Genomic DNA, 16,895 nt, shown 5'->3' on the forward strand with positions numbered 1-16,895 from the left:
TGATTTTTTTTCTTTTAGAGAACATGAACTAATTTTTCTAAGGTTCATACTAAAAATAAAAGGCAAGGACAAGTGTTTTGATGGAATAATCAGTAGTAGTTGAGTCACAGTTGAAACTTTATCTCAATATCAAGTAACCTTTCAGAAAATAAAATCAATTAACAGAATAATGCTATCAGGCTAATATAATATTCATATATAATTAAATTAACTGCAGCAAAATTTGACAGGTTTCAACAATTATTATAATGCCCAACTCCTGCCTTTGCTGCCACCCTGAAAGACTTCAGTACCCAAGTTCAGGAACATCAAGACTAAGAGCATGCACCTGCCTACCCACAGGCCAAGTTATTTGATCATATATTTTACAATTTAACAGCCTCTGTCTTTTGAATTATCAGCCCTGACCCAGCTCCTTTCTAGTACCAGTCTAATGCTCTTTTCATATGGCTACAGATATTTTTTGAGTCACAAGTATATGAGACCTGGTATAAACTTAGAAGTAGGCCACAGTTTGAAAAGTGTGCTCTATGAGGCTTTAGATGCCTCAGAAGCCTCCTTGGAGTTAAGATGGGGATTAGGAAGAGACCCGGTAGGTAGACAGACTTATGCCTCTTCGAATCCCAGCCCTTCCTCTGACCAGTGTAACTTCCCTGTATCTGTTCTAGATACTGGCATTCAACATAAGACTTAATTTGCTGGAAGAGTTCCATTTCTTATAAAATAAATAAATAAATAAAGTGTGAAAGCCCTTGATAAATCCAACCTCTTCATTTTGCAGATGAGAAAACAAAGGCTCAGGAAAGTAAATCGATTTTCCTAGACCTGTATATCTAATTAGTGATAGACCTCGGTCTCAAACTCAGAGCTTATAACTGAATTTAGTGCCCTTTCCCATTTACAGCCCCAATCTCAGGTTCTCCTCAGAGCTTTGTCCCAGGATTTCACTAAAGTAAGGCTATCTGGGTGACACCTAAATGATGAGAACTCATGGGGACCTAGGGCCCCTGAGCTACCACACACAGGAGCCTGTCAGTTTGTTGACTCATATCACTGGGGTGAGGGTTGGAGTGTACCCTTGGCGGTGAGCCATACAGGGCTCAAGAATGAAAAGCAGCACATTTGAGGTGGTAGTGTAGCATAATGGATGAGAGAAATAAACTCTGGTTCAAATCGCTATATACCACATTCACAGTTTTCTCATTTATAAAATGATACTGATGGCTGCCTCACATGGTGAGTAATGAACAAAGTGGCATATGTAAACTATATAGCACAGAGTTAAAAATATAATAATTGGAGTTATCAAGGACTAGTAGCAACACACCCATGTACAGGCAAATGGACATTTCCTCCGACTTTCATACGGCTCATTTTTAAAAAACACAAGCCATGTACCTAGCACGTGGTCAACTCACACTAACCCTTGTTAAGGTAGATGAGGAATGATAGACTAAATGGAATCTTTCTTAATTAAAGATTTCTATTACAAATGTATTTCCAATTCAGAAAGGCATACTTGCCTATACTTTTTAATAAAAAAAAATAGATTTTAGAAAGTTTTTAACATGCTGTCTATGGCACTGAAGTGTTACTGTAACTGAAATATTCTGTCATGTTGCCTAAATCAATATTTCCCTTTGAGGAACTCTGTAAAATTCATTATTATGTAAAACAACCCTTACAGCAAAGGACTTTGATAACCAATTTGCACTTCAGTTTAAAGGATTATGGAGAACTCATTTAAATATAAATCACCTCAAAGAGAAAAATGTGATCCTTATTCCATCATAATATACCTTTCAGTTTGCTGCAATGACTAATACCTTCCATATATCTTTTTGGAAGATCATTTAGAAATGTAACACTAAAATTCAAAGCTTGCATCTTTTTTTCATGAGATGTCACTTACTTTTGAACATGTTTAAACTTTTCCAGTCATGAGACAGTTGCTTTTAAAATAATAAGACTTAGTCCTTTGATATTTATGTCTTTCTCTTTAACTTTTTATGAAGAAAATGAATTAATTTGTAACTCCATTCTTTTAGTAATTGTTTCCTGAATAGTGTATTTATAGAAATAAAAGATAAATGTTTTATATATTTTACTATATTTTCTTTATGAAAAAAATCAGGTTTGCTTGGAAAGAATTAACACTACCTTATGGAAAGTAGAGTGAAATGCACTAAAACTCATTTTAAAATGCTCAATGGCTCCTTATTCAAGGGGACAGTCATTACAATGCTTAACTAGTTGAAAGCTAATTACTTGGTAGCTAGCATTTACTCTTCATTATTACTCTTTCATAAATTTCTCACTCCTAATTTACTATTAGTTATTTATTTAATAGTGAAATTTTCCAGCAGAGAAATAATGGCAGGAAGGAGATGGAGAATCTGAAAGTGTGGGGAAGGACACACAACATGGGCTGTGCCTGAGGTCAAGTTCCATGGTATCTTTTTTTTGGAAGCGAACTCCTAAGCTCTCAGTACATTACTTTGGATTTTCTATACCTTAAATTGCTCAAGTAGATGTGTGTGTGGTGTCCTGTCATTTGAGATTGTTAAGTTCCTCAGAACAAGATCATGTCTTCTCTTCCCTAACTCTACCCAACACCAGGTATTATGTACTGGGCACAGCTTAGCAAGTCATTTAACTCTCTTAGGTCTCAAGACTTTCAAATGTAAACTAGAGGAATGGGTTATGGCCTCAAATGTATATTCTGGCTTCTAAAACTATGATTACTGTGAATCCACCATGCGTGTATTATTTTTTCCATTACATCACACAACTTCTTTGGGGATATAGTGACTATGTAGATTATAGAAAACCACAAGTAACACTTAAAATCAGTTCGGCCAGCAATTTTGCCTCATTCTTAGATGATTCTTTTCTTTTAAAAGAGCCCCATATAAGTTGCCACATATGCATAGCACAAATTACATGCTTTACGCAAAGATGTTAAGTGACCAAAAACAGTGAAAAGCACAAGAAGGAAAAGTAAAGACTGGATATCATGCAATGGGCACAGTTACTCCATGGGTAACTACATTTTTTAAAAAATTACATTTCAAGTGCAGACTTTCTGAAGTGAAAAGGCAATTATTAGACAGTATTTAGTTCAATTTTATTCTCACTGTTATTCCTGATACATGAGCAGCCAAGTCTGACTGGGACAATTCCAGTGATAACATTGGGATGTTAGACTTACGTCTTAGAGAGGTTACAAGCAGGAGTCCCACAAGATAAATTCATCCTACCCATATGTTTGGTATAAGAGATGAAGTTTTCAAAAATAAATTAATGTCCAAAAATTGGAGTATTGTAAACAAATCTCAAAATATGAGCTCTTTTGAAAATATTGAACTTTTCAATACTGCTACTCAATCACTCTACACATGGCATGCACTTTTCAGTTTGCTAATATCTTTATCCAGCCAGTTCACGTATTTATATTATCTATTTGGTCCCTGTTCACATTCATGTCTGAGACTCCCATTGCAGGTTTTCCTTACACTGAGCTAAAATGTATTTTGCTTTCACTTGGTTCAGTTATCACTTTTATGTTCTCTGAAAAGAAACTTAATGTCTAATTCTTTGTGATACAACAGTCAATTAAGAATTTAAAGGGAGTGGCCGGCCGCGGTGGCTCACGCCTGTAATCCTAGCACTTTGGGAGGCTGAGGCGAGTGGATCACTTGAGGTTAGGAGTTCGAGACCAGCCTGGCCAACATGGTGAAACCCTGTCTCTACGAAAAATACAAAAATTAGCCGGATGTGGTGGCACATGCCTGTAATCCCAGCTACTCAGGAGTCTGAGGCAGGAGAATTGCTTGAACCCAGGAGGTGGAAGTTGCAGTGAACTGAGATCACGCCACTGCACTTCAACCTGGGTGACAGCGAGATTCCATCTCAAAACAAATAAATAAATATATATATATATATATATATATTTACACACACACATATATATACACACACATATACGCACACACACATATATTTAAAGGGAGCTATAGTATTCTAACCCCTCCAAAACCTTTGAACAGAGAGTTGATATCATTGGCCTATGGGTATTCATCTTAACTGCATTCAAATTTTGATCACAGCATCGTAGAGGCCTTTTTGGTCTAGAGAAATATCAACAGTTCCTTTAGTTGCTTCTCATTTAACTTGGTTTTGCACCTTAAACTATTGCCGTCTCTCTTCTCTAGTCATTATGTAGTTTGTCAACACAGATTACGTTGCTCAGAATGGAAAGTGTTGCTCCAGATATGATCTGACTGCTGTAGCCTATAACATGACTACCATTTCTGTTCTGAATACCTTACTGCTCTCATTGACACTTCAGATTGAATTGGTGATGCTTCCGGTTAAAGATGATGAATTAAACACATGAATTGAGCAGTGTTTTCTCTTGAAGCTGCATTAAAAACAAGGAAAGGGTTTAGCAGCTGGACAGGAGGTATACCTAATTTAGCACATCCTAGAAATCCAAGTCCAATTTTAATCACAAACTCCCAAAAAGCTCAGAATTCAAGGCATCATATTCCCCTGGAAAATAAATGGTTGAAAGTCTGTTTAGGAAACAGATTCCTATGTCCCAGCTATCCCAACTGCACTTTGAAAGAAGGCTGGAGAAGTTTCCTCTAGTGAAGGTAAAACAGTGGGTCTCAGGGCTGGTAGACAATAAGGAAACTTGAGAGCACTTAAAAGCAGAGAGGGAGAAAGTTTCCGTAATTACTGTAGAAATGCCCACCTTCTCCCTGACTCAGCTACCACAGCACTGGCAGGACACTAGAAGAGTCTTCAGTTGAGAGCATGAGCAGCCCAAGAGGAAAGACTTAAAGATGCTGATAGAGGGTCAACTAAGGAATCACTCAGCCAGACCACCTACAGAGACAGTATCTCTCTATACTTACAAAGTTGCCAGTCAATATTTTAATGCCCTACTGTTAATGTGAACAAACAAGAATCACCAGATCAAAGAACATAGTTAATAAGCAAATGCCAAAAAAAAAAGTCAGAGGAAACAAACATATAGAGGAAGAATAAAACTTCAAAAAGAAAAAAAAAAACACTAATACCCTCAGAGAAATGAGAAGATACTGTAATAAAAACATAAAATTATAAAACTGAGTATTCAAAGTGCTGATAAAAGAGCTTTTATAAATTAACATATGATAGCACAAATAAATAACTCAATACAATGATTGGAAGACAAAATTGGAAAAACTCTCCCAGAAAATATGGAAAAAAAAAACAGAAATGGAAAATAGGGGAAGGATATGAGAATTACACGATGAATATCTGAATAAGCTTTAGTTTCAGTTTTCCTAGGTCATCTGTATTCATTCTGAGTTGGGTTTCAGTTTACCTATGTGGGAACCCAAGGCACGGGAACCATCTCAGCCTAATGGCCTTCCAATTAACTGTTTTAATATGCCCTTTCTCTGAAAAGTACTAAAAAGAGTACTTCACCAAAACACAGCGATAAACCAAGAAAGAGGAAAAACAGAGCCTTCCTAAAGCATGGACTCTAAAAGCAAAAAACAAAAGGAATTCTCAAGATAGAGGTAACAGAGATCCTAGGAGATGAGCTGTGCAAGAGATCTGGAAAGAAATGAGTCCAGATCAGAACTGCTCAAAAGCTCTGGGATAGACTTCTTAAGACATCAAAATTGATGAAATAGCTACTGGGTGGGAAAGAGGATTGGTTGAGAAGGAGGGGTAGGTTTGCATAAGTACGTAAAGAGAAGCACATAGAGAACGAATTTTTGAAACTTGAGGCAATTTTTAATTCTAGAGAAAATAAAATATTCTTCAGGAAAGAAAAAGTATTCATCCTGTACTAACAGCTTAGCTGCACAAAGTACTTTCACCGTAAAAATTGTGTAAAAACTGAAAATTTATTAAATCCAATTTACAATATGATTCTCTAGAGAGATGGGAAGTGAATGGGGATTATAGGACCAAGAACTGAATCCTCAGCTTCCTAGGGATAATGTCAACAGACAGTGCATAAAACTGATCGAGAAGTAGCAATATAAACAATATTTAGAGATAGGAGTGCATGTATTTAAAAGATTCAGCCAAGTGAGTGGAAAGCCTTTAAGGAGCTGGAAATGGTGAACAGGTAGGAACAAAACGCTGCTGTTTTCCATAGCAAGCTTGTAGAAATATTTGAGTACAAAAATTAAATATTTTAAAGAAGTTAAATATAAGGGGGTGAAAAGACATTGAGATGTCCTTAGCAACTAGATCAAACCTTTCAACTGCTTACTGGAGTGCTTCCTGTAGCTATCCCTCAGTTAACTGTAAAGGCAAGATTGCCCTGGACACTTACTAAAAGCAGCAAGGAAGGCTTTGTTCAAGACTATTGCAATAGGAGATAAAATTGAACTCAACTCTGCAAAAATAAAAGGCAGGATAATTTTTTGAATTCTAGAATGAGCTAAAGGCAGGCAGATTCTTGAATGCTGGAGCAAGCTAATGGAAAAGTATTGGGGGATGTTGGAGGAGGATATTTGGCCACCATCTGTGTTTGCTAATTAGCTCTTATTAAAGTTAGGCTGCTACTCTCCCAAGGAGACTGGAAGACAATGGCTCTATCTTATTCAATGATAACATGTCAAAGAGATAGCTCCTGAATCTTAAGAAAAATATTCCTGGGTTACAGAAAATTTGCCTCTCAAATGGGCAGAGAAAGAATTTACAATTGCAAGTTTGCTAAAGCAAACACTCTAAGGAAAGGATGCTCCACGGCCTATGGTCAGGAAGAAACCTACCTGTAGTTTAGTCAAGCCAAGGGGAATATTGAAGCCATCTTGTGAATAACTCAATCACAGTCTTTCAAAATTGAATTCTTTCTCCTCACTTTCCTACCTAGATATACTCCTCTGTACCCTATCTCTGTCATCACTATTACATAAATCCTGTCCATCAAATTGCCAGTCTCAACATTATCCTCTATTCCTACCATAGCAGTGTTGCCAAATCTTACCTTGGGTATATTTTTCACCCCTTCCCTCTATTTTCCTAAAGATACGCCAATACCCAAACCCTCATCATCTCTCACATGTTCTGTTGCATTCATCTTATTTTTTACACCAATTTATTGAGGTATATTTTACATAGAATAAAATTTACTCATTTCAAGAGTATAATTCAATGACTTAGTAGTTTTACCAAGTGATACAACCATCACCACAAATCAGTTAGGACATTTTCATCCCCCTAAAAATCACCTTTTAGTTGGTCTCCACTTCTGGTTTGCTTCCTCCCGAATTCACCTTCCTTGTGGAAAACAGATTTACATTATCTAAGGTCCCAGACAGGAATAAAACAAAACTAGGTTCACATCCCACTAGAGACCTAGTTTAACTTACTAGCAGAATGAAATTTGGAAAAGTCCTTATAAAACCTATTAAATGGTTTTATAAGGATTATATAATATCTCTACTAAAACCATTATTAGATTTAAATAAACACAATTATATACCAGCAATTTTTAAATGATTTATGTTGCATTTGTGTCATCTCAACAATCTAGGGTATTTCATGTGAACAACTTTGAAGCCATTTCCTCCAAAAATGTACTCACATAACTAATACATTCATCTAAAACATTCTATGTAATTTTCCTGATGTTCATTTATGTGGCTGATAGTAATACCATCCAAAATAAGTTGTATTTTTCTAAATGGAATTTATTGGAACCATTGAGTTAAATTAATACTATATACAGGTGTTGTAATATAAAATTTTTCTTAAAATACAGTTTATGCTTGTATGCAAAAACAATGATTCAAGGATACTAACTTGGCTCTAGTGAATAATGTGACTGTTTTTGTATCAACATTCTTTCCAACCATCTGCTAAGTACAATTCAGCCAGCAATTATCTAGCAATTAAGCCAGCATGTCAAAAAACTTAATTGCCAACTCAACCAATTTTCATAGTTATATTAATGATAATAGCTATGCAGCAAACTCAATTTAATAAAAACACTTTGAACATAAATCCCAACAATTCTAACTTGTTTTCTGAATTGTAGATAGCTTTTTGAAGTAGAGATGAGATGTGCAGAAAAAATATTTGAATATGAGGATTGGAATTTAATATTAAATTCTTTTCTTTCATGGTTTTTTAAAGCTTTAGGCATTTTCCCTTAAACAGAAATACTTACCTGTAATTTGTACTTCTTTTCCTTTGACAGTCATTGTTTAGCTAACTAGAACATGTGCCCCTAACTAAACAGACTTCTTCATTCTTGAACTTAAAATTGGTTATTGAAGAGATTTGAAGTATTCCCTTGGTATGTCAAATTAGGCCTTCTTTTTTTAGAGATATATTAGAAAACAGCCAAGGTTGTAAGATCAGAAATTTAAACTTGGAATTCCAGCTCTTGCACTTATTACTGTGTGACCATGAGCACTTATTTGTGCCTCAGTTTCCCCATGTGTAAAATGATAAATAAGCCTACATTGCAGTATATTTCAAGGACTAAAGTTAATGAATCTTACATGGTCAGCACTTCATAAGCACACACTAACTTGTAGCCATTATAAACCTTTTCTTTTTGTAATCCATAATGTAGGTGTCTTAGAGGTGTCTTTTTACATAAGCTGTTGGCTTTTTGGCTTCTAATCGACCTTTAAAAAAAATCTAATACTCATTTCTCTTTTCACAAAAGAAATGCTATGGTCATCCATCACTCTGACTTAAAGAAGCCAACAGACACTCCAAAAGATGCCAGTGTTCGAAGGCAGCCCTCCTCCAATAAGCACTGGAAGACTTCATATTTCATTTTTCTCTTGAAGACTTGTCAATATAAACACAAACAATTTTCTTCCCAGAAAATTTCAGACCTCACATTTTACTTTGACTTTGTGGTTTGGGATTGTCATGTAGAATGTGGCAACGAGGTTTTTCAGTTTTGTTTCTTTTTAAGTTATCTTGGATTTATATTTTTGTTACCATGGTGTGCAAAATTCAACTGTCACTTTAACTGAAAAGAATTTGACACATTTGATATTTATTTTAATTAGTTGATTCCACAATTCATTAATATATTCAGCAAACACTTAACTTGTGATTAAGGGTCTGAGTTAGCCACCAGGTAAACAAAGATGAATAATAAAAATGTTTCTGCCCCAAAGAAGCTTTAGCAGCAGAGAGAGAAATGCACATACACACAAACACACATACACACTCACACAATCACATTGACAGTAAAAAGAGTGATGACTAGAAGAATAACTATGCAAATAAAGAGAATTGTATAAAGTTAAGAACAAACTAAACATTACTCATCTCTAAGAAAAGTAAAATTAGATAATTATTCATAAAAAAAGAACAAGTTGCTTTATCTCTACTTCAGCAACGTAATTACTGAATCAAAACTGCCTATTAAACTGTGAACCAACAGTTTAATAAAGAAGATGTGTTTTCATGTGTGATTTTATTCATGGAACCTATCATTGTTTAGTGATTATAATATTTCCCATTGAGATGATGACAAAAGCTATGTTGACTACCTATTACTAACACACAGGCTGATTGTATTTGTTAAACTCCTATGAATCAATACCATTATAATTAAAGCTTTTTTCCCCTCAACTCAGATAATGACTTCCAAGCATTTAGCTTTCAAGTTAATGATTGGATGATGAGAATAATATATAGGATTTTTTGCAATGAACTGTATTAATATACCACTGCCTTTGAAATACATCGTCAGAATCACATGTATATTGTATGTTAATACAAAAAATAGAGTAACTATGTCTATGTACTATATACTGTATTAGTTTGTTCTCATGCTGCTAATAAAGACATACCCAAGACTGGGTAACTTAAAAAGAAAAAGAGGTTTAATGAACTCACAGTTCCATGTGGCTGGGGAGGCCTCACAGTGATAGCAGAAAATGAAAGGCACATCTTATACGGCAGCAGGCAAGAGAGAATGAGAGCCAGGAGAAACGGGAAACCCCTTATAAAACCATCAGATCTTGTGAGACTTATTTACTATAATGGGGGAAACCATCCCCATCATTCGATTATCTCCCACTGGGTTCTTCCAACAACACATGGGTATTATGGGAGCTACAATTCAAGATGAGATTTGGGTGGGGACACAGACAAACCATATCAGTACTGGACTATGCCTGTCTAAACATAGAACTAAAAAGGCCGTGTTGAAACCAAAACCCAAAATAATCTTTATAATGCCTGATTCTTAATGATCAGTAGGGGCGAATAATTTTGACATGGGAAATTTGTCTATAGCAATCAAGAAATAAATATAGATTCAACTCAAGAACTGTTTTGAGCCTGTTATAACATGTTTGTGTGGTCTTTGCAGTTTAAAAAACACAGTCACATCTTTTTCTTCGTTAGAGCACACAGCAACTCTGAATTTAGATGTTATTTTCATGCTTACCTTTTAGAGAAGAAAACTACAATTAATAGGACTAGTAATTAGCAGAAGTATGGATCTATTTAGATGTTATTTTCATGCTTACCTTTTAGAGAAGAAAACTACAATTAATAGGACTAGTAATTAGCAGAAGTATGGATCTCAAACCCTATATCCTTCCTGATACCTTATCTCTTCATGTGCAAGGCATTCAGTGAGGGGTACAGAGCACATCAAAATGTTTTGATAACTGACTTGAATTGTGCCTTTCAGTTTACTAAAGATCGACCTCTGTATCATCCTTTTTGAGTGTGACAACGATCTTCTGAGGCAATAGCTCAAATTTCCAGGAAGCTTAAACACTAATGAGAAGAAGATGAGAAAACAGTAGAACTAACTATAAGACAGCATTTGATCAGGGCCTTGGTTGATCAAAGAGGGAAAGATTACATTCAGCTGGGAAGATCAGGAAAGTCAGCTTTCCTGATACAAGCTGAAACAAATTGATACATGAAGCCAGATGAGGACTATGCATGTTTAAAGTGTGGTCCTACAGGGGTCCTTTGAAAATCTGCTATGCTTCCTTGGCCAGAGATCTTCTAGAGAAAAAATTATATATACATACACACACAAACACACACACACATATATACACACACATATTTGTATATATATTACACACACACATATATGTATATGTTACTTTCAACATCAAAAAGTAAGAGTTCTCAAAGAGCAAATATTTCTGGAATCATTAGAGAAGAGATGGATATACTAGGCCAATTGAATTCCTGATATATGTCAGTCTTAAGCAAAAGTCCATTTATGTGTTGTAACAAAAAGATAAACACAATGACCTGACATTGAGAATGTTTGGGTTTAAAAAATGTATAAGATTCAAAGCATTTTTCACTGTACAGAATTATAAGAATCCCAAATTTCTATTTCTCTCTCTTTCTTCAGGTACCAACACTAGGTCTTGAAAGCTAGGGCATTTTGAACAAGCAGCAGGGTGACATAGAGTGGCAAGAAGTGAGCAGTTTAGATGATGTGTACAAAAACTTCTTTTAGGAGGAAGAGTGGGGGGCCAAAACCAGAGTAGCCACCTCCATTGTGCAGTCAAAGGATCAGTGATAGGAGAGGCAACAGAATAGAACAAGAGATGTGATTAATGGTAAAGGATTCAAAACTGTCCAATGCTCGAGCTAGTCAACTTATCACATCATTTTCTCAGTGGAGCCTACTAATAGATGTGTATGTGGGTTAACCTAGGTTACAGATCTAGAACTGTAGAGCACAATGAATGACATGTGGAAGGAAAATGAGAATAAAACCTAGAAATCTTCAGTAAGAGTAAAATTGAGAGTGTTTTTGGTCTTTCTTGCCTTATTTAACTTCCTTTGAATTCAAACAACTGAGTCTTCTCTAGATTAAACAGATTTTTTTCTTTAACTCACTTTTACCTTCTTAAATTGGATAATAATTTTCTATATTTAGAAAAAATCTTGGTTACATTTTACAATAACCACTTTATAGTCTTCATAGGACTTTCTGTGCTAAATGTTATATAGACATTAGGAAAAATGGGAAGAATTTATGTACTATACTTCCTTCCATCAGTACATCTGTATATGCATATCAAGATAAAAAGTATAATTTTAAAAGCAGAATTCACATCCTTACTGCACAAATAATGTTGTTAAATGGAGAAATTTGAACCTAATAAGTTGATTTTAAAAACATCAAGGCGTGTATAGCTTGTGTCTATTTATATGAAGTAAATGTCTTTCTCTTAATGAAAAAGAGCCTATGTTTTGGTCATTTATGATACCCATAGTAATTATTTCCAGCCTTGGTTTGATCTACCAGCTCTTTTTCTCCTCTGAAACACAGCCTCAGCCCCATGAGTGTTGTTCTGTGATCTCAACAGGCCTCTTGATCTAACTTTACTGTTGTTGTTATTCAGTGAAGAGCATACCATCTACCTTTTGTATATAATAGAACACATTTATGTAGTCCTTTATAATTTGCAAAACATTTCCCAAATATAAGCTCTGCTAATTCTCACAGTAAAACCCAGAGGTAGGTATAGATGAGGAAAGAATGACTTAATGTGCTTAAAGGACCTGCCCTGAACAAATGGCCAAAACTTAGACTCAAACTCAGTGTCTATAATTCTGTGGGTAAGTAACAAAGCTAGAGCTAGAATCTTGTCAACTAGAGCTCAGAGTAACTAAACTCTGACAACAGAGGCAAGGCACGGCAACCCTCTACTACTGTCTTATTTTCAATAAACTTTATCATTTGGAGAATTAAAATGCAAGAAAGTATAGATACACATTTATTTATAAAAGTAATTATTATTTAATTATAAGCAATTTCTTGGAAAGAATATCTGCTTATTTGCTCATTTGTACATTATATTTATATCAGTTTGTTGATTTATATATTAGTTATGTTTGAAAAGTTTGGTGCTGAGACAAAATGTTTATATCAATGCTCATTTTCCTTTTATCTCACGTTATGAAAAAGACCAGAAATGAATACCCTAAAGTTATTTAGCTCTATAAACTACCTTTATTGTCGTAAATTATCAATAAATAAGATAAAAAATTAGGCTATTTAAAAACTCAGATCAAAGGATAGATTAATCATCTGATAAAAAATAACCCAGCAAAATTAGTGAAAACAACCAACTTTTGAATAGTCATGAACACATGGGAATAAGTTAGAGAAGGAGGAACATACAATGATCTAATTTATCGGATACCCAACATTTCTTTATATTATCACAGGGGATGAATACCACCCACTAGAGGAAATAATTATGATTCTGTCAGCACAATTTCCATTTGAGCAGGTTTCTGTATATGGAATGCACAGATCCTGACAACTAGAGGAAATTCTAGTAATGTGGAGTGTAGCTTCATTTGTTGAGCACTTATTATTTGCAAGTCTCTATACTAACACTTTGATTCACTATACCAAACCCTGAAAGTTTAGGAAATAGTTGTCCTTATTGCATGGATGAGAAAACTGAGACACATGGAGGGTTAATCATTTCCACTTTGCACAGCATCACAAAGCTATTAGGTGATGAAGCTCAACTTTGAACCCAGGTTGTCTGACCCCAGAATTTATGTTCTTAACCATTGAAGTTAACCACATCTGTCAACATAATTTAGACTTTAAAATTTCAGGCAATTATTCACACAGACATGTTGTCTGAAAAACAACATATTTGCTTTTGTACTTTTTTCCTCAGTGAGTTTTTGTCTTTTTCACTTAGGTTTGAACTTGTCAATGAATTTTCTCCATCCTGCTTCCTTGAGTGAAAAAGTTCTATGTTGTATCTGATTTTTGCCATTTGTTTTTGCTCTATTTTCCTCTCAGAAAGACCATCCTTATTAGAAAGCACTATATATAAAATAAAGTAGCCAGAAAGATCAATCTGTTTATGTAAATCTTACTAATCTATGTACTACTACCATCTGGATTCCCTAATTTTTGCTAATTCTGTTAAATAAATATGCTTACATGTAAGTGCACATAGAAATCTGTACATGATTTACATGATTGAAAAAATTCAACTTAAAGCATAATATTACCTTACCTTCTGTACACCTTTAATAGCATATAGCGTTTACCCTTTCATGGACTGTTTTTTCATGGTTTATCCAAATGGCTCATGAGCAACCCAAGGTAGTAGTCATTTGCTTTCTCCCCCCTCAGAAGCTCAGAAGAAGCAATTGGAAGAGAGTCTAGTGCTGATTCAAGAGGAATGTGTGTCAGAGATTGCAGATCACTCTACAGAGGAGCCTGCTGAAGGAGGGCCAGATGCCGATGGAGAAGAGATGACAGATGGGATAGAGGAGGACTTCGATGAAGATGGGGGTCATGAGCTGGTAGGAAAGAAACATTTGGTATTCACACCCTTTGGGTAACAACACTAGCATGTTAGCAACTCATTCATTCTAAAATAAGGATTAAATCATTTGGGGCTTATTTCTCTTATATGCATATATTTAAGGGAACATGAGTATAGTGCTTTGCACATAGTAAGTGCTCAATACTTTATTGCTAACTTAAAATAGGAAGGTCTAAATGAAGGAGCAAAATAAATATCATGTAAGAGATTAGGTATATTTAAAGTCCAAAATGAAAGATTCTCTCCAAAATGCTCCATTGCAAAAGGAACCTTGCATTTATGCAATTACAAGTGAACTATATGTGGATATAATATCCTGGTAACAAACTACAATATACTGGAAGATACCTGGTTTACTAACTGATGATAATTATTTATACTATTTGTATGGCCAACAGTCTTGTCTACAGTGTGCTCCCTAAGATGACACTTTGGTAGATGGCCAGTTCATCATTTTCAATGCCTGTACTGCCTGATAATCAGTTATTATGAGTTGGGAATTTGGCTAAGACCTGCTTCTTTACAAGTTGTATTTTCCTAATATTGTAATCATTATACTGCTCATTTCCAGATGTCCTTTCCTGCATAACCACATCACGGACTTGGTAAATGTATGCTGATGAGGATGTTATTTCTCATATTTTATCAAGCATGAAATTAAATATACTATCTCAAAGGACTTAACTAATAAAAATGATATGCGGGCAAGTGTGGGTGTATATGTCGCCAACTTCCAAATATCTATGGACTGATCATGTTAAATTTGGCTTATCCCAGGTAAAAATCAGATTCCAGTTTAATACTGTACCTTTAGTTACTTAACTCATTTTGTCATGGTGCTTGTTTTATCAATAGTTTCCAAGACAGCTGAATTGTATAGATTCTATATTAACTTTTAACATGCCAGCTCTGTTAAAATTTATGGCACCTTTATTATTTTTTGTTTATTTATTGAATTAATTATTTTTGAGACAGAGTCTCACTCTGTCACCCAGGCTGGAGTGCAGTAGCATGATCTCAGCTCACTGCAACCTCCGCCCCTCTGGTTCAAGCAATTCTCCTGCCTCAGCCTCCTGAGTAGCTGGGATTGCAGGCACCTGCCACCACATCCAGCTAATTTTTGTAATTTTAATATAGATGCGGTTTCACCATGTTGGCCAGGCTGGTCTCAAACTCCTGACCTCAAGTCATCTGCCCACCTCGGCCTCCCAAAGAGCTGGGATTACATGTGTGAACCACTGTGCCCAGCCAGCACCTTCATTTAAACTTTTCAAATATGAACTTTTAACAACCACCCCTATTTCCATGAAAGTCTGTATCAGTTTGCAGAACACAAGCACCTGTTCTTAGACTGACATTGATTTCAGGAATCTATTGATTAAGGATTAGAGTAAAGAACAAACAAATGTCCCAGCTTCTCCTTAGGCAGGACTACATGATTCAGCAGGACTAATTCGACAACATGATTTCTTCAACTCATTCTAATCAGATCTCTGCTGTCAGGATTCCATTGTGACTGACTATACACTCCTTGAGCTCTCTGGAGGCCTCCATGCTGCCATTTACAATGGTTACTTCTCTGTTCTTATTTTAATTTACTTCTCAGCAGAATTTTTCATAAGCTGACCACTTCCTTCTTCTGAGAAATTCTCCTAATTTACCACTTGCTCATTGTCAGTTTCCTGTACTAGAAATTTTCCCTCCATGCTCCCACTTTAAATATTGGGTAGCTCAGGGCTTTGTCTTAGGCCATCTTCTCTTTCTACACCCTGTCCCAAGATGTCTTCATCAAATACTAGAGCGTTAAATATTACCTATAGGCCAAGATTCCTAAATTCACATTTCTATCCCTGATCTCTTCATGGGACTCTAGAGTCAAATGTTTAGCTGCCTATCACCACATAGCTCTCCAATAAACAATTGAAACTTAACATGGCCAGAAACAGTCTTGATTTTTTTCTAGTCATTTTGCACTTTCCCAGGCTTCCTCATTCTGGTAAACAGCATCGCCATTCACATAGTTATTAAAACCAAAGACTAAGATCATCCTTGGCCCCCACCTTTATCCTTATTAATGCTACTTCCAACTCACACCCCCAAAGTTAGTTACAACTCCACAACAAGTACCATGACCCAAGCCACGATCCCTGCTCTTCAGATTTTCCATAATATCTAAACTGGTTTTCTTGCTTCAACTCTTGCCTCATGCAACCCATTCTCCACAGAAGAAGGGTAAATATCTTTATAAACTATCTGTCAGATAATGCCATTTCCTTGCTTAAAACCCTACAATGTTTTTCATCACACACAGAGTCAAAATCCCAAAGAGTGTGAATGTAAGTTGTGATGAGATTAGGTGAAGGATGCCAGTAGAGAGAGAGAACTTGGTGAAGAGAAAGAGAAAAGATCCCCAATGCTGAAAGGAAAGGGATCTAGACCACAAGTATACATACCTGAAGACTCCTCCACTGCAAGTGACTGTGATTAGTCTAAGGATGTTGTGGCAGGAGTTTGAGGGAGTTCAAGCACAAACTAAGATAAGTCAGA

At 35.6% G+C, this 16,895-nt stretch overlaps 1 protein-coding gene across 34 annotated transcripts in view; it reads left to right on the forward strand.

Moving 5' to 3' along the window:
* The window catches only part of RALYL (RALY RNA binding protein like), a 730,553-nt gene that overhangs the window by 682,507 nt on the left and 31,151 nt on the right, over positions 1 to 16,895 (forward strand). For 24 of the 34 annotated variants that reach the window (XM_054656850.2, XM_063817226.1, XM_016959617.4 and 21 more), the window contains one exon: positions 14,153 to 14,325. The exons of 9 other annotated variants lie outside the window; for them this stretch is intronic. In XM_054656850.2, coding sequence (XP_054512825.1) covers positions 14,153 to 14,325 — 173 coding nt within the window. Of the gene's footprint in view, positions 1 to 14,152; positions 14,326 to 14,919; positions 15,261 to 16,895 lie in introns of those variants that run through there. One more of the 34 variants, XM_016959614.4, reaches the window with a different exon arrangement.

The sequence above is a fragment of the Pan troglodytes genome, chromosome 7 (genome assembly GCF_028858775.2).
Source record: "Pan troglodytes isolate AG18354 chromosome 7, NHGRI_mPanTro3-v2.0_pri, whole genome shotgun sequence".
NCBI lineage: Eukaryota > Metazoa > Chordata > Mammalia > Primates > Hominidae > Pan > Pan troglodytes.